At 37.2% G+C, this 23,761-nt stretch overlaps 1 protein-coding gene across 2 annotated transcripts in view; it reads right to left on the bottom strand.

Annotated features, from left to right (window-relative positions):
- DCTN4 (dynactin subunit 4) overlaps positions 1–23,761 on the bottom strand; it is a 48,361-nt gene that overhangs the window by 9,242 nt on the left and 15,358 nt on the right. The window contains exons 5-12 of one of the 2 annotated variants that reach the window (XM_055285606.2): positions 15,274–15,381; positions 13,792–13,812; positions 13,304–13,377; positions 12,920–13,032; positions 12,508–12,617; positions 5,218–5,291; positions 2,015–2,069; positions 587–694 (exon numbers count right to left, since the gene is read on the bottom strand). In XM_055285606.2, coding sequence (XP_055141581.1) covers positions 587–694; positions 2,015–2,069; positions 5,218–5,291; positions 12,508–12,617; positions 12,920–13,032; positions 13,304–13,377; positions 13,792–13,812; positions 15,274–15,381 — 663 coding nt within the window. The remainder of the gene's footprint in view (positions 1–586; positions 695–2,014; positions 2,070–5,217; positions 5,292–12,507; positions 12,618–12,919; positions 13,033–13,303; positions 13,378–13,791; positions 13,813–15,273; positions 15,382–23,761) is intronic. The other variant, XM_055285607.2, reaches the window with a different exon arrangement.

Raw genomic sequence — 23,761 nt, 5'->3', positions numbered from 1 at the left:
ACACTGAGAGACCGAAGGGGCACGTATGTTAGGGGAGTCAGGATAGGAAGGAGGCATGCTAGGTAAAACGAATAGCATACACAGTTCTCCAGTGTCAAAGTTTATAACCCATTGGATCTGTCTGGATCACAACCACTAATATGTACGATTCAGGGAATGCTAAATTTGAGGAAGATCACACTGGAAGAACAGAGAGAAGAAATGTCATTAAGGGGCTCCTATGCTATGCCAAAAATCTGGACTTCATCTCAGTCAAGAGCAATGCTAAATGACCAGCATGCACAGAGTTAGATTTTAGATGTATCGCCCTGGTGGCAATAGAGAAGAAATGGGTTGAAACGGAGGTGGTGGTATAAAAATAGCAAGGTCATTTAGGAAGTTATTGTCACAGTCCAGGTAAGAAACGATGAGGCCTTCAAATAGGGCAGTGTGTTTCAGGATAAAGTAAAAAAATTTAGGAGGTGGAATCAAAAGAACTTGCTGACTAGATGGGGAAAGGAGAGAGTGTGGAGTCTTTTAAGCCAGGTCAAATGAGGACACTCCAGGGAAAGTGAGGGTCAGTGAGGCTGAGGCAAAATGCTCCTACCTTAGCAGTGCTGTTGATATCATCAGGGTCCCCCTCCTCACACTCCAAGAGAGTCACATGGGTGAGGTTCTCAACTGGATTCGTAAGAGTCAGGAGGACCTGGCTCTCCTGGGGAATAGGAAACACATCTCTCAGACATTCGCTACTTTCTTAGCTGCTATACCAAATATTTCGCAAAATTACCATCCCCCCCATTACTCCTGAGTCATGATGCCCTACTTATACCTCTACATCACTGTATTCTCTACGTGCTTACTGATCCCTGTTCTATTCTCTATGTTAGACCAAATATTCTCTGGAGTTGCTATTTCACTGAGGAAATGGGACAGATTCCACTGAAGGGCCAGTTACTAGATCCAGAAATTCTGAGGAATGTTCATTATCTAAGTGAAGTTAAAACTCTTGTCTCACCCAGGCTGCCATTTAAGGACTGAAAAGGAGGCCCTCATAAATAACATATGGGAGCCACAGGCCAGTCAGATGCATTAACAGAGCAAAAATGGCATACCAAAACTACAAAAACTTCTTAAAATTTTTATTATTTATTTATTTATTTTTGAGACAAGGTCTCACTGTTGCCCAGCCTGGAGTGCAGTGGCATGATCATGGCTCACTGCAGCCTCGACCTCCTGGGCTCAGGTGATCCTCCCATCTCAGCCTCCTGAGTAGCTGGGACCACAGGTATGCACCACCACACCTGGCAGATTTTTTGTAGAGATAGGGTTTCCCCATGTTGCCCAGGCTGGTCTTGACCTCCAGGGCCCAAGCAATCTACTTATCTTGGCCTCCCAAAGTGCTGGGATTACAGGTATGAGCCACCATGCCCGACCTTATAAAAACTTTTTAGGACTTCTTGAACTGTGATAATTTGTCCTTGTTTGGTACTCTCTCTAGATAAGCAAAACAAATCTTTCAAATGAAGGTCCATATAATAAATATTTGTGTTTTCAGGAGCAGCATGAAAGAAAAGAGTTAAAGAGTTTGCTGCAGAATATTCTACAATTCACTGGGTGTATGTGTGGAAAGAAGGGGAGTAGATGAGGACTCCAAGGAAGAGAAGGGCTGTGGTATGGAAATCTGATTCCTAGTACCTGAAACATAACAAACAGGAGATCGTAGAGAATCTCTAGGCTGGAAGAGAACAAAAGATGCCTGTGGGATCCAACATTCTCTCCTTTCCTTTCCCCACCTATAATTTCACCTTAACATAATGTGCACCCTGCTCCTTCTCCCTACTTTTCATCAAAGATGCTGTTGTCAAGAATCTCAGTGTCAACAAATTTAAAGTCTTTATTATCCCAAACTGTCTTCTTTTCTATCCCTTGCTCACTGGATCCTGTGCCAAATACACACACAGCCACCCACATACACATTTACACACATCGTTGATCAATCCTTTTTCTTCCTGTCAATGAGCAAGGTACTAACCTTCATGTAGCGAAGGTTGGGAATTGACATGATTCTCACTTCTGGAATATAATTGCTATGCATAAATAAAAAAATGCATTAATGTTCATTGGAGTCTCTTAAAATTATTATTATTTTTTAAAGCTAGTGCAGTACATAAAGGATTTCATGTTAATTAGAACATATCAGAGAAAAATAATTTTAATGAATCATATCATCACAGTAAGAACTTAAGAAAAGACATTAAGACCAAACTGGTATGAGTTCTTTCTGAAATCTCATGTATATTTCTAGTTTAAACTGCCCAGGCCCCAGATTAGCATTTACATATCAAGATATTGCTTTGTAATGACTAAGGCAAGATATTTATCTCCTTGTGCCTTGGTTTTCCCAATTCTAAAATGAGGAAAATAATGGTATCTATCACTTGAGGTTATTGTGAAGAATACAAGCAAGAATGCTTTGAAAAGTGCTTGGAACAAAGCTCACATAAATGTTCATTATTGTGCATACATTAACGTAATACAAAATCTATTGCAGAAACACTAAAAGTGGGGGAAAAAGTACATCTTAGAATCAGATATTTAAACTTTAAACGAGCTATTTTTCATGGTGACCAGCAGGATTACCTGAGTAACTTAACAGGAATTTAAGAAACTTTTGTCTTCTTGAATCTCAAAAAAACAAACACACACACACACAAAAGCAACAACAATAAAAAGAAATTTAAGGACCCCACTTCTAAGAATTTGAATTCAGTAGGTCTGAGGTTTGATACCAGAGCTCTGTATTTTTTTTTTTTTTGAGACAGGGTCTTGCTGTCACCCAGGCTGGAGTATAATGGCACAATCATGACTCACTGAAGCCTCGACCCCCCAGGCTCAAGTGATATTCCCACCTCAGCCTCCCAAGTAGCTGGGAGTACAGGTGTGTGCCACCATGCTCAGCTCATTTTTGATTTTTTGTATAGATGAGGACTCACTATGTTGCCCAGGCTGGGCTTGAACTCCTAAGGCTCAAGCAATCCTCCTGCCTTGGCCTCCCCAAATGTTGAGATTACAGGCATGAGCCAAACACCTGGCCTCAGAGCATCTGTATTAAGATAGCCAGGCAATTCTAAAATGGTATCAGAAAAAAAAATCACTTTTTCTCAAAGCAAGCTTAAGAAATTGATGCTAAGGACAGGCTGCCATTCAGGGTTTCTGTAATGAGTATAATTCTTAAGAAAGGAGTTCATCCCAGACTTCACAAGTGCCATTTCTGTAGGTCTCTTTATTCCTAACCAATCATGTATTAAGAGTAGTTAGGAAAATGAACATATTTTATGGTGAGTTACAAGGCATTTGCAAACATAATTACTCATTTGATTCTTTTCAAGAATCCCAAGAGGAAGACATTATTCCTATTCAGAGAGGAGGGAAGTAGGTTTAGACAAAAACAGTAAGTGACAGACCCTCTTCCTGGCCCTCCTAGCTCCTCCTAACTCACCAGACATGCACTTCCCAACCTTTTTGTTTCCTAATACTTATTTTTAATTGCTGCATAATATTCTACAGTACAAGTTATCTCAATTTAACCAACTATTTCCTTGTTAATGGTTAATCAGTTTGACACTGATTAACTTTTGGTTAAACTGTTTGCAGCTTTTTGCCATTAACACATTCTAATACACATCTTTGGAAATGCATCTTTATATATTGGTGATTTTGTTTCTGCAGAATACATCCCTGAAACAGTACTGTTGGGTTAAAAGGTCTATGTAATTTGTTTTGATATTTCCAGACCACTCTCCAAAAAGACTAGCAATTCAAGATTCTACCAACAATGTGTGCAAGTATGTGTTAACCCACATTCTCATGAGCACTAGATGTGAATTACTTTTTAAAACTTTTCCTATCAAGTCTTAGTTTCTTTCCATATACAGCGTATCTTCTGGCCATTTGAAATTCCTTTTCCATAAGCTACCTGTTCAAATCCCTTGTTCCACATTCCACTTTACTGCCTCCCTCTATTTTTATCTTTTCAATTTCTGGGAATTCTCTATGCCTGGGATATTAAACTTTAGTTTGTCACGACTGCCAAATATTCTTTCTTGCTTTACTATTTGTCTCAGGACTTTGTTGCTAATTTTGTCTTAAAAAAATTTTTTTTTTCCTGAGAGAGAGAGTCCTCCTCCATTGTCCAGGCTGGAGTGCTGTGGCACAATCATAGCTTACTGCAGCCTTGACTTCCTGGGCTCAAGGAGTCCTCTCACCTCAGCCTCCCAAGTAGCTAGGACTACAGGTGCATGCCACTGCACCTGGCTAATTTTAAAAATTTTTTGTAGAGATGGGGTCTTACTATGTTGTCCAGGCTGGTCTTCAACTCATGGGCTCAAGTGATCCTCTTGACTCAGGCTTCCAAAGTGCTGGGATCACAAGTGTGAGCCACTGCACCTGGCTTTAATTTCATCTTTTATAACCACTATTTCTTTTTGCTAAGGTCAAAGGTGTTTCTTTTCTTTAATGGCTTCTGGGTTTCCTGTCTTGCCAAAGAAGGGCTCTCTTACTCCAAAGCTAGACAATACTTTCCTAATTTGTGAAAATATTTTTCTTGTTTGCCAGGTAATTTTAAAAATTTATGTATTAGAAAAGTATGATGAGATATGAAAAGTTTACATTTAATTAGATGAACACTCGGTAAGTTTTAAGTGGCAGTATTTGTCTCTAATTAGGACCATTCAGATAGCCTGATAGGTAGTTTTTATACACAAAATTCTCTTCTACTTACAAGTCCCAGAGAGTTAACACTAACTTAATCACTTTCATTCCAGTCAATGAAGTGTTATAACACAGGTAAGTAAAATGAACAGTTACAGGGATACTCTTCAATCAGCTATACTTTATTATTTTTAAATTTTTTTTGAAGGATTATTCCCAAACTGAGATACTTTATAATTTGTAATGATGACTAGTGACTTTCCACCAAATAATCAACATACCTTGTTGCTCCAGATCATACTGGGCCACTGTGTCCCTGATCCCAATACCCCTGAATCTATTTATCTTAAACTTCATGGCATGTAACTAAATTCAAAACCTAAACAGGAACAGAATGTCAAGATTATTTTGATGTAATTTTTTTTTTTTTTTAGGCCAAGAGTAAACACACTTCACACTGGGGAAGAAGAATAAACCAAAATAACTCAAAACAGTAACTGAAAACACCAATCCCAAAATACTCACACGGCGACCAATTGGATTTTGAATTTGATTGATGTTGGGTTAAATTCTGGCTTGCTCAAATTATGTTCACATTTCTAAAAAGAAAACAAATATAACACGTATCAGAAGACAACAACATACTTTGTTGATCCATAGAGCTGTGGATCAGAAGGGCAGCATTTACGAGAATTTTGTTTTGTTTTATTCTGCTATAAGACCATGTGTTTTTGAATAGTGTATAGCAGCCAAAGTTTATAAAAGATGTTTGCACTTCCTGATATGTGCAACCATACTATCCAATATTATTATATCTCTGTGGTACTTAAAAACTACTAAAATAACACATGCTGAGTACTTGTATTTGCTAAACAACGTGCTCACTGGTTTAACTGGATTTAAATATCACATCAACTTTATGAGCTAGGTATAGGTATTACATTAAGGTTGCCATATTATAGATGATTAAAATGGTATACAGGAAGGGTAAGTAACCTGTGCAACTTCATACAGCCAATAAAAATGGACACTGGAATTTAAATCCAGGTAGCAAAATTCCCGATCCTATGCTTTAAAGTACAGTAACAATGATTATTTTTGAGATAGGGTATCACTCTGTTACCCAGGCTGGAGTGCAGTGGCACAATCAAAGCTCACTACAGCGTCCAACTCCTGGGCTCAAGTAATCTTCCTGCCTTGGCCTCCCAAAGTGCTGGGATTACAGGCATGAGCCACTGCACTAGGACGATAATAATTATTTACTACTTTCTTAAATACACACTACATATACCTGGTTAAAAAATTTTTTTAACAGAACAAAAAAGGTGTCCAGTGTAAAGATTACCCATTATCTGTCTGTCCCCTTGTTCCTCTCCCCAGATAGCCTATGCACATAAAAGTACAAGCACACATCACCTTGCTTTTTTCACAATAACACAAAAGGGAACATTTTATATTTATTCTCTTGCTTTTTTTCATTTATTCTATCTTGGAATTAATTCCATTTCAGTACATATAGAGAGGCCTCTGTGTCCCACTGTAACAATTTCTGTAACTTACATAAGATAGAAATTGATGGACATTCAGGATGTTTCCATTATTTTGCTACTGTAAGTAATGCAGCAATGAGTGTTCTTGTACATGAATCATTTCCTAAGTGTCTAAGTATCTGTAAGACAATTTCCTAAGAGTAGATCAAAGGGTGTATACATTTGCTATTTTAATGGATACTGAAATATAACTAATCTGATGATTATGAAATATTCCATTGCAATTAATTTTTTTTAATTTTTCATTTTCTCATTGCAGTTTTAATGTACATTTCCCTGATCAGTGTATAAATTTGAGTATCTTTCATATTTATTGGCTATTGGGATTTCCTCTGCCGTAACTTGAATGTTAGGATCTACTGGTTATTTTTATTTCCTTGCTGATTTGCTGATATTAACAATAGATATTAATCTACTGTTAATAATATACCTTGAAAATTACTTTTCTCAGTCTGTGGCTTATCTTTTCATTTCTTTATGGGTTTTCTTTGGCATGAGGCTACAAGTTTTACTTTTAATGAAGTAAAATATGTAATTTTACATTATAGTTTGTGCTTATTTGTATTACTTATGAAACATTCCCCTACCCAGAAGTCATGAAGGTATTCTCCTCTATTTCCTTCTAGAAGTTTGGCTCTTCAAATTTCCAATGTTCCTGAAATTAACTTCTATGTAGGGTGAGGTAGCAACCCAATTTTATTTTCTTCCATATAATCACTTGACCTAGCAAAATGTAATTGCCTATTCTTTCCCCAGTGATCTACAATGCCATATTTAGTATATAACAAATTTTCTAATATGCATGGGTCTACGTCTGCATATATATAGACACACCTTTTTTTTGTTTATATGTACGTTTGTAGTTTCCCTCCTTTTTTATACAGAAGTTGCATACCTACCATGCACTTTGCTTTTTGCATTTAAAAATGTATCCCATATTAACACATTCTTTTACATAAATTTATAGTACTCATTGTGTGGATATACTATAATCTCTGCATATTTTGGTTTGTATTTGTGGAGGTGCAAGGTAGATTCCTAAAAGTGAAGTTGATGAGACAAAAGGTAACTTTACTTTTCGTAGATATTACTATATTAATGGCACATTATATAACCATATTTATATAAATTTATATCAATTTAATTTATATATAACTATTTCTATTACTAATCTTTTTTAAGAAATCAACTGCTGATTCTGTTGCCCTTTTGTATTTTCGTTTCTTAATTTACTGTATTTTATATTGGTTTCTTAATTTATTAACACCTGTTCTCTTTGGACTTTGCTGTTTTTTTTTTTCTAACTTCTTGAAATGGATGCTGACATCGCTAATCTTTTAATATTTCTTCTTTTCTAATATATATTGTATAGCTAAGCACAGCCTTAGTTGTATCCTGCAAGTTTTGCTATAAAGAAATTACTGATTTCTAACTTAACTGCGTTGTGATCAAATAATATACTTTAATAATTTCATCTTCCAGCTGACAGCCTCAGCAAGAGAAAGCATAGGGACTCCAATGGCAGCAGCAGCATGTGCAAAGAAACAATCATGAAAGTTGGTAGACAATATTGGATGGGTGCCCCAGGTCTTTCCAAGCTGGCTATTTATATATTTTGTTATTTAAAACAAACCTATATTTATTTATTTTTTGAGACAAGTTTTGCTCTTGTTGCCCAGGCTGGAGTACAATGGCACAATCTCAGCTCACTGCAACCTCCGCCTCCTGGGTTCAACCAATTCTCCTGCCTCAGCCTCCCGACAAACCTCTATTTTAAGCAGAATTAAAAAAAAATAAGCTGGTGTAAGGCTATATGACTTTTGATCAAACCAATGAGATGCAGGGCTTCTAAAGATAGGGGATCATCTGAAATGAATGTTGTTTGAAATAACTGTCTAATTTTGAGGGTTCCAGTATTTACGTGAAAATTTAACAATTTTTAAAGAAGTCTTTGGAAATTGGTATTGACAATAAATCTCCTTAAAATATAATTTTAAAGCTTTTCTTTTTTTTAAATTTATTATTATACTTTAAGTTTTAGGGTACATGTGCACAATGTGCAGGTTTGTTACATATGTATACATGCGCCATGTTGGTGTGCTGCACCCATTAACTCGTCATTTAGCATTAGGTATATCTCCTAATGCTACCCCTCCCTGTTCTCCCCACCCTTTAAAGCTTTTCAACACACTGGAACTCTCCCCGGCTTTGGACCAATCCCACAACTGAGCGGAGCCACCTCCTTGAGACATGCATTGCTCTGCTTGCTGGATACTCTAACAGCTTGAACAAGGGAGCTCACTTAAGAAGAGATATTGTGTAGTTTAAAACACATTAGTTTGTATAAAATAACTTCTCATAAATTTCTCATAAATTAAAGCTGCAGTACAATTCACTTAGTCATTAGTTAGGCCAATCCTCCCCGCCATTATCCTTGCTCTGCGATAAATCACCATTAAAAACCATTATAATGTTTTTAATAATATCAGCTGGCACTTAAATATTTTTGGAGTGAAAATTATTCCTAAAGTTATCCATGACTCCCACAAAAATACGTTTTATCATATTGAAGAGACCTGTACTGATCTGCCAAAATTCCGCAACTTAGCAAAGGTGTTACCTTCCTTGGATTTGTACTTTGTGATATAGAATGCTGTACCGTGGGCTGGTTATGTTAACTGAAAAAATAGTCATTACCCAAGTTTTGCAGCACTCTAAACTTAAGCAGAAGAACAGCTGTTCACATCTTTTAGCACTGCACGTTTGTCTACCTTACAAATGCCATGTGTCAAAATCATGGTTTTGTAATTGCTAAGGTATGATATGTCAGGTTATTTGAAAACAATTACTTTTTGAAGTAATTGTGACCACAAAGCATCATTTTTACATGAAAAGTTGTCTATCATTTGAAATTACCCAAATGATGTCTTGATCTGAAGCACAAACCCCAGGTACTTAATGTTTTTAATAATATGGTGCCACTGCAGGGGTTAGGGGTGGTGGGGAAGAACAAAGATAATGGTGGGGAGGATTGGCCTAATCTAACCACCAAGCGAATTGTACTGCGGCTTTTATTTATGAGAAATCCTTATCTGGGATATTTGAGGGCAGCTGCAAACTAAAAACAATCCAGTAAATGTACTTTGTTTATATTTTGTACCAGGCAATTATCAACTGCTAAATAATAGCTTTCATATTTGCAACTGTTGCATACAGAGTACTTTTGCTAAAAGGTGATTGGCTCTTGCCTTTAATTTTACAGTGCTTAATGTGATAAACTTCCAGTCATGTTTCCTATAAAACAGACCATTTAATATATATATATATATATATATACCACAGTAATAGTATAACATACTACTTTAAAATTATTTTTTTCTACTTAAAATATTTAATTTAAGGCTTCTTAGGACATTTCTAAAGCAGATTAAATCCAATAAGCTTCCTGATGATTTTTTTGTAACTGGAGATAGTTTTTTCAACTGAAATAACATTTCAGCTAAATAAAGCATTTTTAAATATTGATATTTGATAAAAAATTGCCTTGTATAATTTCCGTAAATTGTATTTGTTCTAAAAAAGTTATAATGCCCTAATGTTAAAAGATTTTAAACAAATCCTTATCCTTTGATTTTTAAAACTCCGATCTAATGATAAAATTCTATAAATTTTCATTTTCCAGTGCAGTTAGGTAGCAAAATAGCTGGTAATTCATAACTTTCACCTATTAAAATATAAACACACAACAAGCAAATGTATTTAAGAGTACTAAATGGAAATAAAGTGTTCAAAAGAGAAAGGCTTGTGTTATTGAGCATCTTAGCTTATTTATTATTATAAAGTATAAATGTGACTTAAAGAAATCTTTTCTTGTTAATAAAAACTTTCTTTTAACTGAAAAAGAATTTCATCTTCTGAAAAATGTTCAGACTTACTTTATAATAACCCAGTATATAATCAACCTTTATAAGTGTTCTGTGTGTACTTGAAAAGAATGCATATATTCTGTGGACATTGGGTACAGCGGTCTATATATGCCCATTTGGTCAAGTTTGCTAGTTAAATTGTCCAAGTGTTCTATATTCTTACTGATTTTCATCTATTTGTTCTCTTGGTTACTGAGAGAAGTATGTCAAAATTTCCCAAAATGATTTGTCCATTTATGTAATTTTCTCAAATGTCGCTTTATATATTTTGAGTCTATTATTCAGTGCACATGACTTTAGACAGTTATATCTTCTTTGTAAATTGAATCTTTTTTTAAACAAATTATCCCTCTTTTAAAAAAATTAGTGTTTGTCCAATATCTTTCCCACTTCTCTCTACTTTCAACTTTTCTGAGTTCTCATGTTTGTGCTTCTTGTAATAAGCATACAGATGGATCACTGCAATTTGCTTTATTATTTAGACTGACAATGTTTGTCTTTTAATGGAAGCATTTAGTTCATTGGTATTTAATGTAAATACTGATACATGTGGATTTTAATCTACTATCTTACTACACACATTCTTTTTTTTTTTTTTTAAACAGACAGGGTCTTGCTTTGTCACCCAGGCTGGAGTGCAGTGGTGTGATTACCGCTCACAGCAGCCTCAACCTCCTGGGCTCAAGCAATTGTCCTGACTCAGCCTCCTGACTTGCTGGGACTACAGGTGTGAACCACCACACTGGCCTTTTTTTTTTTTTTTTTTTTTTTGGTAGAGACAGGGTCTCACTATGTTGCCTAGGCTGATCTCAAACTCCTGGGCTCGAGTGATCTTCCTGCCTTGGCCTCTCAAAGTGTTGTTATTACAGGCATGAGCCCAGGCCTTCTATCTGAACTACCAATTCAATGTTCCTTTGCCCTTTCTTTTTCTTTCTTTTTATAAAGGTTTTTCATTATAGAAATTGTCTAACATGTACAAAAATATAGAATGGTATTACAAATCTCTAGGTACCCATCACCCAACTTCAACAATTATCAACTTCAGAATATATATGCAGGACTTGAATCTATGCTCTCAGGTTAAACAAACAAAAAGAATCAGCAACTTGTTATCAAAAATTAGCAACAATGGCCAATCTTGTTTCATTTATACTCTTACCCATTCCTCATCCCTCATTATTTTGCATCAAATATCAGAGACCAAGTCATTTCTTCCATAAATATTTCTGTATGTATCTCCAAAAGATAAAGACATTAAAAAACAAACAAAGTACTATCATTATTCCTAAAAAAGAAAAAATGCTTTTTTTTTTTTTTTTTTTTTTTTTTAAGAGACAGGGTCTTACTGTGTTGCCTAGGCTGGAGTGCAGTGGCTATTCACAGGCACGATCATCACACACTACAGTCTCAAACTCCTCAGGCTCAAGGGATTCTCCTGCCTCAGCTTCCAGAGTAGCTGGGACTACAAGTGCATGTCACTGTGCCCTGCCCAATAGTTCTTTAATAGCATCAAAAATGCTACCAGTGTTTAAATTTTCTCAAAGATTTCACAAATTTTTCTTTCCTTCTTTCCTCTTTCCCTTCTTCCCTCCTCCCCTGGGCCCTTTCTTTGTTTTGTTTGAATCCAAATCTATATAAAATCTATACATTGTGTTTGGTAAACTTTTAAGTCTCTTCTAATCTAGAGAATGATTAAGTAACATGAGCCACTAGCGACATGTGGTTATTTAAATGAAATTAAAGACTGACTCAGTACCTCAGCTGCACTATCACATTTCATGTGCTCAAGAGCCACATGTGCCTAGTGGCTATCATGCGGGACTGTACAGGCACAGAATACTTCCATCGCCATAGAAAGTTCTGTTGGATAGTACTCATCTAAAAGGTTCTTTTCCATTTTGTTTTTACAATTTATTTATTGAAGAAACTCTGTCATTTGTTCTGTAGATTACCAGAGCCTGGATTTTGCTGATTTTTCTTTTTTCTTGCTTTCTTTTAAATTGATTATTTTTTATTGGTCCTCCCTGAGCCTGAACACTACACTAAAAGTTACACACTCTTTCACTATTCTTTTAGGGATTAACCCTATGTACTTAACCTTCAGATACTTCATTTTCTACATTTGTAAAACAGGTTTAACAGTAGTACCTACCTCACAGAGTTGTAAGAGTTGTTTATATTGAAAGCATTTAAAATAGTACCTGGCAATTAGTATGTTCTCTACAAGTATTTTCTGTATTTACTACATTCCAAAGGTTTTGACATTGGTCAGACACCAGCCACATTTATTTTTGCTTTCCTCTTGTACAAATGGTCATTCTACAGAATGGAATACTTACACGGCAGCGCAGGGACCGTTTGATCAGAAGATGTTTGTGGCGAGGATAGAGCTGTGAAGCACAGACTGGCTGGAAGTCAGGTTGTAACAGACGCTGCTGAAGGGTGGTTACTAGAAAGAAAGGCAGAAAACAGGCTTAGTTTACAGTGAGTTTCAAAATCAGACTTTTATGTACCAGTAATTACACGAAGCGTTACTGCCTTTATGAACAGTGTTGTTTATAAAAATGAAAATACAGAAATTTGACATTTTAGATTTCAAACAATTACCTCTATTACAGCTGTTTGATTTTCTACATATCGTTTTACTACTAACAACTATTCCATTAAAAATCTTAAATCACTAGGTATATAAATAACAAAAACAGAATTAGATGTAGACTAGAAATAAAGTAGAAAAACACAGAAAATTACCCTCTGTTAAATTTACTGGTCTTGTATAATAGTCTTCAGGGAGAGGTTCCACTTCATCCACAGCCTGAGCTGGCTCAATCTTTATCTCTTTCTGGTCCTCTCCTTCTTTAAGGCTGAAAGATTAAAAAAAAAAAAAAAAAAAAAAGAAAACAAACAAAAAAACCCAGTAATTTCTCAAGGATCCACCTGATTATCCTCAGTCTATGCTATCAATAATTGAAGTATTCCTCTGTCATAGAATATCTGTATAGCATAGGTCTTTTCTAAGTATGAGAATCTTCTTTTCCATTGGCAACTCTGTGTGTGTGTTTTTTAATCTCACTTATTTGATATTCATTTTGATACCCGCTGTTCTCCTCAAAGTCATTTCATGTCTAAACTTACGAAAGTCCGGCAAGGGTACTGATGGATGCACCAGCTCGTGGTCGCTGAAGCCTGGTTCCAAGACCATATTTGTCCTAAACAAAGTTCAGAAATTCCTATTAGAAAGTCCACATTTACACACCCTATTTATTAAAAGAAAGAATTTTGGGTAGGATAGCATGAGAAGCTCAGGGAAATAAGCAAAAAAAAAAAAAAAAAAAAAAAAAAAGCTAATCTAAAGGCTTCTTTTAAAGAAAGCAATTTGTAGCCCCACATCATTATTCTATTCTTAAAATAATAACAGCACTAAACATGGAGATTGAAACTACATTAATACAGCAAAAATGAACCAAATGTGAGCTTCTACTAGTAATCTAAAAATATCTAAGCTACGGCTCAGGCAAGAACTATGTGGAGTGTCTAAGATACACAACAGACGTCTTCCTGGAACACCAGTGGTCATCTGCTAACTTCTTCAGGGTCAGCAAGAATCATAAAGGAGAACTTACCACTACATGAATAGTGTGTTGCTGTAGAGCCCCAAAATAGCAGCAGGTTGCAACAGAGACAAAAAATGCAGCATAAGATAGAAGCAAACTCATATAGCAGGCAGGTTATATGGGAAAATTGGAAGAATAATTCATTTAATTCAAATTCCACCTCTAAATATAACATACATTAGTGCATATGCTGACTATACCACTGGACTATTCAGAAAAATTCACTTCTTTTTGCAAATGTAGGTGCTTTGCAAGTGTTAACGTTTTAAAATTCTAATCTAGACTTTTTTTGAGACAGAGTCTCACTCCGTCACCCAGGCTGGAGTGCAGTGGCGCTATCTGGACTCACTGCAACCTCCGCCTCCTGGATTCAAGTGATTCTCATGCCTCAGCCTCCCAAGTAGCTGAGATTACAGGCGTGAGCCACCATGCCCAGCTAATTTTTTGTATTTTTAGTAGAGACGGTTTCACCATGTTGGCCAGACTGGTCTTGAAATCCTGACCTCAAGTGATCCTCCCACCTCAGCCTCCCAAAGTGCTGGGATTACAGGCATGAGCCACTGCACCCAGCTTAATCTAGATATTTTTATATGGACTTTACCAACCCTTAGGCTTTCAATGACTTAACTAATTTTCATGTGGATGCAGTATGACAAGTTGCTTAACTAGGTCTCATTTCCTCAAGTGTAAAATGTGGATATGATACTCTACAGGATTTTTGTGAGGATTAAATAAAGTAATACATGTAAAGTGTTTATTTAGCACAGAGCTTGACACATCATTGCCATTCAATAAATGTTATTTATTGAATGTCAATCTGCTGGGCCCCAAGCAAGCACACAGAAAACAAACTGTACTATGAGAGCAAATAAAACTCGGGGAAAATAACAAAAATTCCAAATCCTAATTTCTTTCTTCTTACTAGCAGTACATAAACTGGTAGAGAATGACTCTCATAAATAATTCTTATCAAAAATTCTACTTCCATATATTACTATTTAACCACACAAGTGCACTATGTAAAAAGTCAGTGTTTTTCATCTTGGAGAAACAGGGAAGGATGTTAAAAAAATTATTACAACTAAAGCTGAGAAACCGCTACTGCCAGGATGTCAAAGGTGGGCTACAGGGGTAATATGGCTGAAATCTACCATTTGCCCACATCCTTCTTCTCAGACTTTCTGTAATACACAAAAGCTGTACGTAGAGCTCTGCAGTGCCTACAAAATTAACAGCCTTTCTCGGGAAATAATCAGAAGGTAAAGGGGAGTGATGGAGAAAGAAACACAAATGTCCTTAAAACACAAATAACTCAAACAGAACTAATGATATAGCAAAAGCCTAACTATTGGACTTAAATGTCTATAATTTGAAGAATCCCTCTCTCTTCTATCCACCATTCAGGAATCTAGGATAATGGCCATTTTCTGAAATGATCACTGTTCTTAGGCCCTACAGGTCTTGCAAATCATTTTAGTACCAAATTCTCACCGAAAAAGCCAGAGGCATATAGTTTCTACGTCGTGCCAGTTTCTTGCGATCTCGCTCAACCTTCTCTTTCTGAGCAAGCTGCTGGTAATATTCAATCAATTTGTTCATCTGTAAGAAAATCACAGACTCAGTACACAAAAAAGCTAACAGAAAACATACCAAATTAATCAACTACACTGACTACACACATAATGAACAGAGAAGACAAATTATTAAGATGGGCAAGTTTGCCCTTTTTCTTTAAAGAGAATTTTTCTTTGTTATGTGATCTGTTTTCCAAAGTGAAATGGAAAACTGAAGTTCAAGGATGGGAAGAAATGGGCAACGAAAAGGCTTGGAAATTTCTTGCTCTCTAACTTCATTACTTATTTCCCCTCACAACTGCTCTTATTTTTTTTCTGCACAGGACCATTTATTTCTAAGAACATGGCATTTTATACTGTATTTTATTCCCCAACTCCATCACACTTTTTAATTTTTAAAATATATTTTAATTATAAAAGCAATATATATTAATCATAAAAAGTTCAAGCCAGGCTGGGTATGGTGGCTCACGCCTACAATTCCAGCACTTTGGGAGGCTGAGGTGGGTAGATCACTGGGGGCCAGGAGTTCAAAACCAGCCTGGACAATAGAGTGAGACCTTGTCTCTATAAAAAAATGCAAAAATTAGCTGGGCATGGTGGTGTATGTCTATAGTCCCAGCTACTCAAGAGGATGAGGTGGCAAAAAAAAAAAATGGTGGACAGGAGGCAGGACTAACTTGCAGCTTCCCCTCAGACAGACAGAACAACATGTGGAGACTCACATTGTGAATTTTTACTCCAAGAACTACGGCAGGAACATACTAGGAAAACTGAAAGAATTCACAGACCCTTTGAAAGAAGTGGCTTGCTGCTGCAAAATCCATGAGACAGCAGAAAAACTGTGAGTGCCCAAAGTGTGAGAGGGGGAAAATCTACCCTCAAACACACATCCTCACTGGAGAACCTAAAATCCAGATCATGGGAGAAAAATTTAACTTTACCTAGTGCTGAAACAAAATTTAGAGAGCCGAGTGAAATATAAAAATAGAAGAAGCAACAGCAGGAAGAGCCCTGTAGGCACTCCCAGTTCCCAGGGAAGCCCAGGGAAGTCATTTCTGACTTTAGTCTCACAGGGGTCCCTGGGGAGTGCTGCCAGTGGAACTGACAAAGGACCACTTGGAGACAGAAACTTCCAGGTGAACTTTGTAATAATTTTGATGGAGAGCAAATTTTCCTGGGTAGAATCAAGATGGGGAAGGCGCGAAGGGGAAGTACAGATACGAGCACATAAGCCACAGCAGTTGGGAAGGGGCGGGGTCCAAAAGGCTGGCTTGCTTTCTCAGCAGGTAGGCTTGTAGCCTGGGGCAAGATCTTGGCCCTGCAAACCCCATGCTGCTGGTGGGCATGGTGGGAGTGAGACTGGCCTTGCTGGCTGCATCGCAGCTGGGTGAGGCCTGTCACTGCTGGCTTTCCCCTACTTCCCTGGCCACCTGTATGACACAGCAGAGGCAGCCATAATCCCCCTGGGAACATAACTCCATTGGCCTGAGAACCACAAAACTATCCTCCACAGCAGCTGCAGCAAACCCTGCCCAAGGGAGTCTGAGCTCAGATATGCCCCCACCTGATGGTCTTTCTCTACCTGCCCTGGTAGCCCAAGACAAAAGACTGTAAACTCTTGGGAGCTTTATGGCCCCACCAACCACCTGAGAAACCCAAATACTTATCCAGGCAACCTTAGGGCAAGCTTGTATCCCCACCACACTACTGCAGCTGATGCTTTCTTGAAAGCGCCACCTCCTGGCTGGAGGCCAACCAACTCAAGCCATTACAGCAACTCATAAAAGAACAACCCTGCCCTCAAAAGGAGAAAACAACAGCTAATTCCACCACCTGTAACATCCTGGCTAATCAGAGATACTGAGTCTGTCCACGTGACAATTCACTGCTAGCACAACCAGCATTAAAGAAAACTAGCATACGAAACCAAACTACAACCAAGGACCCTCACAGAGTCCACTTCACTCCCCTGCTATCTCCACCAGAGCAGGTGCTGGTATCCACGACTGAGAGACACGAAGACGGATTGCATCACTGGACTCTTTGCAGACACTCCCCAGTACCAGCTCGGAGACTGGTAGCTCTGCTGGGTGGCTAGACCCAGAGCAGCAATAACAACGATTGCAGTCCAGCTCGCAGGAAGCCACAGGCGGAGAGCACCACATCAAGGAACCGTGTCGTGGGACAAAATAATCTGAACACTAGCCCTCAAGCCCCAGATCTTTCCTCTGACATAGTCTACCCAAATGAGAAGGAACCAGAAAAACAATTCTGGTAATATGACAAAACAAGGTTCTTTACCACCCCAAAAATTTTACACTAGTTCACCAGCAATGGATCCAAACCAAGAAGAAATCTCTGAATTGTCAGAAAAAGAATTTAGAAGGCCAACTATTAAGCTACTCAAAAAGCTACTCAAAGAGGCACCACAGAAAGGTGAAAACCAACTTAAGGGAATTAAAAAAAAAATACAGGTTATGGATGAAAAAAATCTCCAGAGAAAGACAGTATAAATAATAAACAATCACAATTTTAGAAATGACAGACACACTTAGACAAGGCTTTTGAATTAACCCAATCTGACAAATACAAAGAAAAAAGAATAATAACAATAATAATAAAAAATAAAGCCTCTAAGAAGTCTGGGATTATATTAAGCTACCAAACCAAAGAATTGGTGTTCCCAAGGAAGAAGAGAAATCTAAAGGTTTGGAAAACTTACTTGAGGAAAGAATAGAAGAAAACTTCCCTGGCCTTGCTAGAGATCTAGACATCCAAATACAAGAAGCTCAAAGAACACCTGAGAAATTCACCACAAAAAGATCATCACCTAGGCACACAGTCATCAGGTTATCTAAAGTCAAGACAAAGGAAAGAATCTTAAGAGTTATGAGGCAAAAACATCAGATAACCTATAAATGAAAACCTATCAGGTTAACAGCAGATTTCTTAGCAAAACCCTACAAGCTAGAAGGGACTGGGGTCCTGTCTTTAGCCTCCTTAAACAAAACAATTATCAACCAAGAATTCTGTATCCAGTGAAATTAAGCTTCATAAATGAATGAAAGATAAAGTCTTCTTCAGACACACAAATGCTGACAGAATTTGCCAGTACCAAGCCAGCACTACAAGAGGTGCTAAAAGGAGTTCTAAATCTTGAAACAAAACCTTGAAACACACCAAAATATAACCTCCTTAAAGCATAAGTCTCACAGGGCCTATAAAACAATAACACAATGAAAAAAAATTTAAGTATTCAGGCAACAACTGGCACAATGAATAGAATAGTACCTCACATCTCAATACTAATGTTAAATGTAAATGGGCTAAATGCTCCACTTAAAAAATACAGAATTACAGAATGGATAACAATTTACCAACCAAGTATCTGCTGTCTTCAAGAGACTCATCTAACACCTAAGGACTCACATAAACTTGAGGTAAAGGGGTAAAAAAAGATATTCCATGCAAATGGACACCAAAAGTGAGCAGGAGTAGCTATTCTTATATCAGACAAAACAGACTTTAAAGCAACAACAGTTAAAAAAGACAAAGTGGGACATTATATAATGATAAAAGGACTAGTCCAACAGGAAATATCACAATCTAAATATATATGCACCTAACACTGGAGCTCCAAAATTTATAAAACAATTACTACTACACCTAAGAAATGAGATAGAAAGCAACACAATAGTAGTGGGGGACTTCAACACTCCACCGACAGCACTAGACAGGTCATCAAGATAGATGGTCAACAAAGAAACAATGGACTTACATTATACCCTAGAACAAATGGACTTAACAGATATTTACAGATCATTCTACCCAACAACTGCAGAAGATACATTCTATTCATGCTAGCACACAGAATATTCTCTAAGATAGAACATACGATAGGCCACAAAACACGTCTCAATACATTTAAGAAAACTGAAATTATATGAAGTACTCTCTCAGACAGCAGTGGAATAAAATGGAAAATCACCTCCAAAAGGAACTCTCGAAATGATGCAAATTGCATGGAAATTAAATCATCTCCTTCTGAATGATCACTGGATCAACAATGAAATCAGGATGGAAATTTAAAAACTCTCTGATCTGCATGATAATAGTGAGACACAACCTATCAAAAGCTCTGAGATACAGCAAAAGCAGTGCTAAGAGGAAAGTTCATAGCATTAAATACCTGCATCAAAAAGTCTAAAAGAGCACAGCAGACAATCTAGGGTCATACCTTAAGGAACCAGAGAAACAAGAACAAACCAAACCCAAACCTAGCAGAAGAAAAGAAATAACAAAGATGAGAGCAGAACTAAATGAAACTGAAACAAAAGAAACAATACAAAACATAAATGAAACGAAAAGCTGGCTCTTTGAAAAGATAAACCAAACTGATAGAATGTTAGTGAGATTAACCAAGAAAAGATGAGTGAAGATCCAAATAAGCTCAATTAGAAATGAAGTGGGAGATATTACAACTCATACCACAGAAACAGAAAAGACCATTCAGGGCTACTATGAACACCTTTATGTACACAAACTGGAAAACCTAGAGGAGATGGATAAATTCCTGGAAATATACAACCCTCCTAGATTAAACCAGGAAGAAACAGGAACTCTGAACAGACCAGTAACAAGCAGTGAGATTGAAATGGTAATTAAAAAAAATTGTCAACAAAGAAAAGTCTAGGACCAGACGGATTCACAGCTGAATTCTATCAGACATTGAAAGAATAATTTGTACCAATCCTACTGAAACTATTCCAAAAAATAAAGAGGGAATCCTCCCTAAATCATTCTATGAATCTAGCATCGTCCTTATACCAAAACCAGGAAGGGATACAACAAAACAAGAAAACTACAGACAGATATCCCTGATGAACATGGATGCAAAAATCCTTAACAAAATATTAGTTAACTGGATCCAACAGCATATCATAAAGATAATACACTATGATCAAGTGGGTTTAATACCAGGGATGCAGGGATGGTTTAACATACCCAAGTCAATAAATGTAATACACCACATAAACAGAATTAAAAACAAAAATCGCAGGATCATCTCAATAGACAGAGAAAAAGCATTTGACAAAATCCAGCATCCTTTATGAGCAAAACCCTCAGCAAAATCAGCATAGAAGGAACATACCTTAAATAAAAGCCATCTATGACAAACACAGAGCCAACATTATACTGAACAGGGAAAAGTTGAAAACATTCCCGCTGAGAACTGGAACAAGACGAGGATGCCTACTTTTACCACTTCTGTTCAACACAGTACTGGAAGTCCTAGCCAGAGCAATCAGACAAGGAAAGAAACAAAGCACATCCAAATCAGTAAAGAGGAAGTCAAACTGTTGCTGTTTGCCGATGATATGATCATATGCCTAGAAAACCCTAGAGACTTATCCAAAAAGCTCCTAGATCTGATCAATGAATTCAATAAAAGGTTGGGCGCAGTGGCTCATGCCTGTAACACCAACACTTTGGGAGGCCAAGGTGGGCAGATCACTTGAGGTCAGGAGTTCGAGACCAGCCTGGCCAACATGGTAAAACCCCGTCTGCACTAAAAATATGTGTGGTAGCGGGCGCCTGTAATCCCAGGTACTTGGGAGGCTGAGGTAGGAGAATCACTGGAACTTGAGAGGCAGAAGTTGCAGTGAGCCGAGTTTGCACCATTGCACTCCAGTCTGGCTGACAGAGCGAGACTTCATCTCAAAAAAAAAAAAAAAGTTTTGAATTCAGTAAAGTTTCAGGTTATGAAATCAATGTACAGAAATCAGTAGCACTGCTATACACCAACAGTGACCAAGCTGAGAATCAAATCAAGAACTCAACCCGGTTTACAATAGCCGCAAAAACCCCACCCAAAAAACAAAAACAAAACGCTTAGGAATATACCTAGCCAAGGAGGTGAAAGACCTCTACAAGAAAAACTCCAAAACACTGTTGAAAGAAATCACAGATAACACAAACAAATGGAAGCATATCCCATGCTCATTGATGGGTAGAATAAATACTGTGAAAATGACCATACTGCCAAAGCAATCTGCAAATTCAACGCAATTCCCACCAAAATACCATCATCATTCTTCAAAGAACTAGTAAAAACAATCCTAAAATTCACATGGAACCAAAAAAGAGCCTACATAACCAAAGCAAGACTAAGCAAAAAGAACAACTCTGGAGGCATCACATTACTCGACTTCAAAATATATATAAGACTATAGTCACCAACGCAGCATGGTACTGGTATAAAAATAGGCACACAGATCAATGAAACAGAATAGAGAACCCAGAAATAAACCAAATACTTATAGCCAATTGATCTTTGACAAAGCAAACAAAAACATAAGCTGGGGAAAGGACATCCTATTCAACAAATGGTGCTGGGATAATTGGCAAGCTAAATGTAGAAGAATAAAACTGGATCCTCATCTCTCATCTTATACAAAAATCAACTCAAAATGTATCAAAGACTTAAATCTAAGACCCGAAACCATAAAAACTCTAGAAGATAACATGAGAAAAATCCTTCTAGACATTGGCTTAGGCAAAGACTTCATTACCAAGAACCCAAAAGCAAATGCAACAAAAACAAAAATAAATGGAACTTAAACTAAAAAGCTTCTGCACAGCAAATGAAATAATCAGCAGAGTAAAAAAGACAACCCATAGAGTGGGAGAAAATCTTTGCAAACTATGCATCCAATGAAGGACTAATATCCCAAGTCTACAAGACACTCAAACAAATCAGCAAGAAAAAAACAAATAATCCCATCAAAAAGTAGGCAGAGGACATGAATAGACATTTCTCAAAGATAAATATACAAATAGCCAACAAACACATAAAAAAAAAATGGTCAACATCACTGATGATCAAGGAAATGAAGATCTAAACCACTCCTGCAAGAATGGCCTTAATTAAAAAATAAAAAAAGTAATAGATGCTGGCACGGATCTGGTGAAAAGGGGACACTTTTACACTGTTGGTGAGAATGTAAACTAGTACACCACTATGGAAAACAGCATGGAGATTCCTTAAAGAACTAAAAGTAGATCTACCATTTGATCCAATAATCCTACTACTGGGTATCTACTCAGAGGAAAAGAAGTCATTACATGAAAAAGACACTTGCCCGCACGTTTATAGCAGCACAATTCACAACTGCAAAAATAGGAAACCGGTCCAAATGCCCATCAATCAAAGAGTGGATAAAGAATAGATGGTATGTATACACCATGAAATACTACTTAGCCATGAAAAGTAGTGAAATAATGGCATTTGCAGCAACCTGGATGGAGTTGGAGACCATTATTCTAAGTGAAGTAACTCAGGAATGGAAAACCAAACATCATACATTCTCACTCATAAGAGGGAGCTAAGCTATGAGGATGCAAAGGCATAAGAATGATACAATGGACTTTGGGGACTCGGGAAAGTTGGGAAAGGGGTGAGGATAAAATACTACACATTAGGTACAGGGTACACTGCTCAGGTGATAGGTACACCAAAATCTCAGAAATCACCACTGAATAATTCATCCATGTAAGCAAACACCACGTGTTCCCCAAAAACCTATTTATTATTTTTTTTTTTTAAAAAGGCTGAGGTGGGAGGATTGCTTGAGTCTGGGAGGTTGAGGCTGCAGTGAGCTGTCATCATGGAACTGCATGCCAGCCTGGGTGACAGAGTGAGATCCTGTCTCAAAAAAAAAAGTTCAAACACTATACAAACGAAAAGAATAAAAAGCAAAACTTCTCTTTTATCCCTTATGCTCAAGTTGACTTTTCTACTCATTAGAGGTATCAACTATTACTGGTTTAGATATCTTTCTTACTCAGAGAAACAAATATATTATATTTTGCATATATTTTAAAATACTTGTGTGTAGATGTATAGCTTTGATGTGTATAAAAACAAATACTTATTCCTGGCCTCAAGCAATCCTCCTGCCTTAGCTTCCTGAGTAATGGGGATTACAGGCATGAGACACTGCGTTTGTCTCTACCGCATTCTTTTTCTTTTTTTGAGACACAGCCTTGCTCTACTGCCTGGGATGGAGCGTGGTAGTATGATCATAGCTCAATGCAGACTCGAAAACCTAGGCTCAAGCAATCTTCCCACCTCAGCCTCCTGAGTTGCTGGGACTATAGGCATGCACCACCACACTCAGCTAGATTTTTAATTTTTTTGTAGAGAAGGGGTTTCACTATATTGCCCAGGCTGGTCTTGAACTCCTGGGCTCAAGCAATCCTCCTGCCTCAGCCTTCCAAAGTATTGGGATTACAGGCATGAGCCACCACACCCGGCTGTTTATGATATTTCTAAGAGTATTTGAGAACAAATGGAACCTTAACTCACTGGTGGGTGTATGAAGAAAAAACAAAAACTTGGT

The sequence above is a fragment of the Symphalangus syndactylus genome, chromosome 7 (assembly GCF_028878055.3).
Source record: "Symphalangus syndactylus isolate Jambi chromosome 7, NHGRI_mSymSyn1-v2.1_pri, whole genome shotgun sequence".
NCBI lineage: Eukaryota > Metazoa > Chordata > Mammalia > Primates > Hylobatidae > Symphalangus > Symphalangus syndactylus.
The sequence above is the reverse complement of the archived record's forward strand: the minus strand, read 5'-3'. Positions and strand labels throughout refer to the sequence as shown.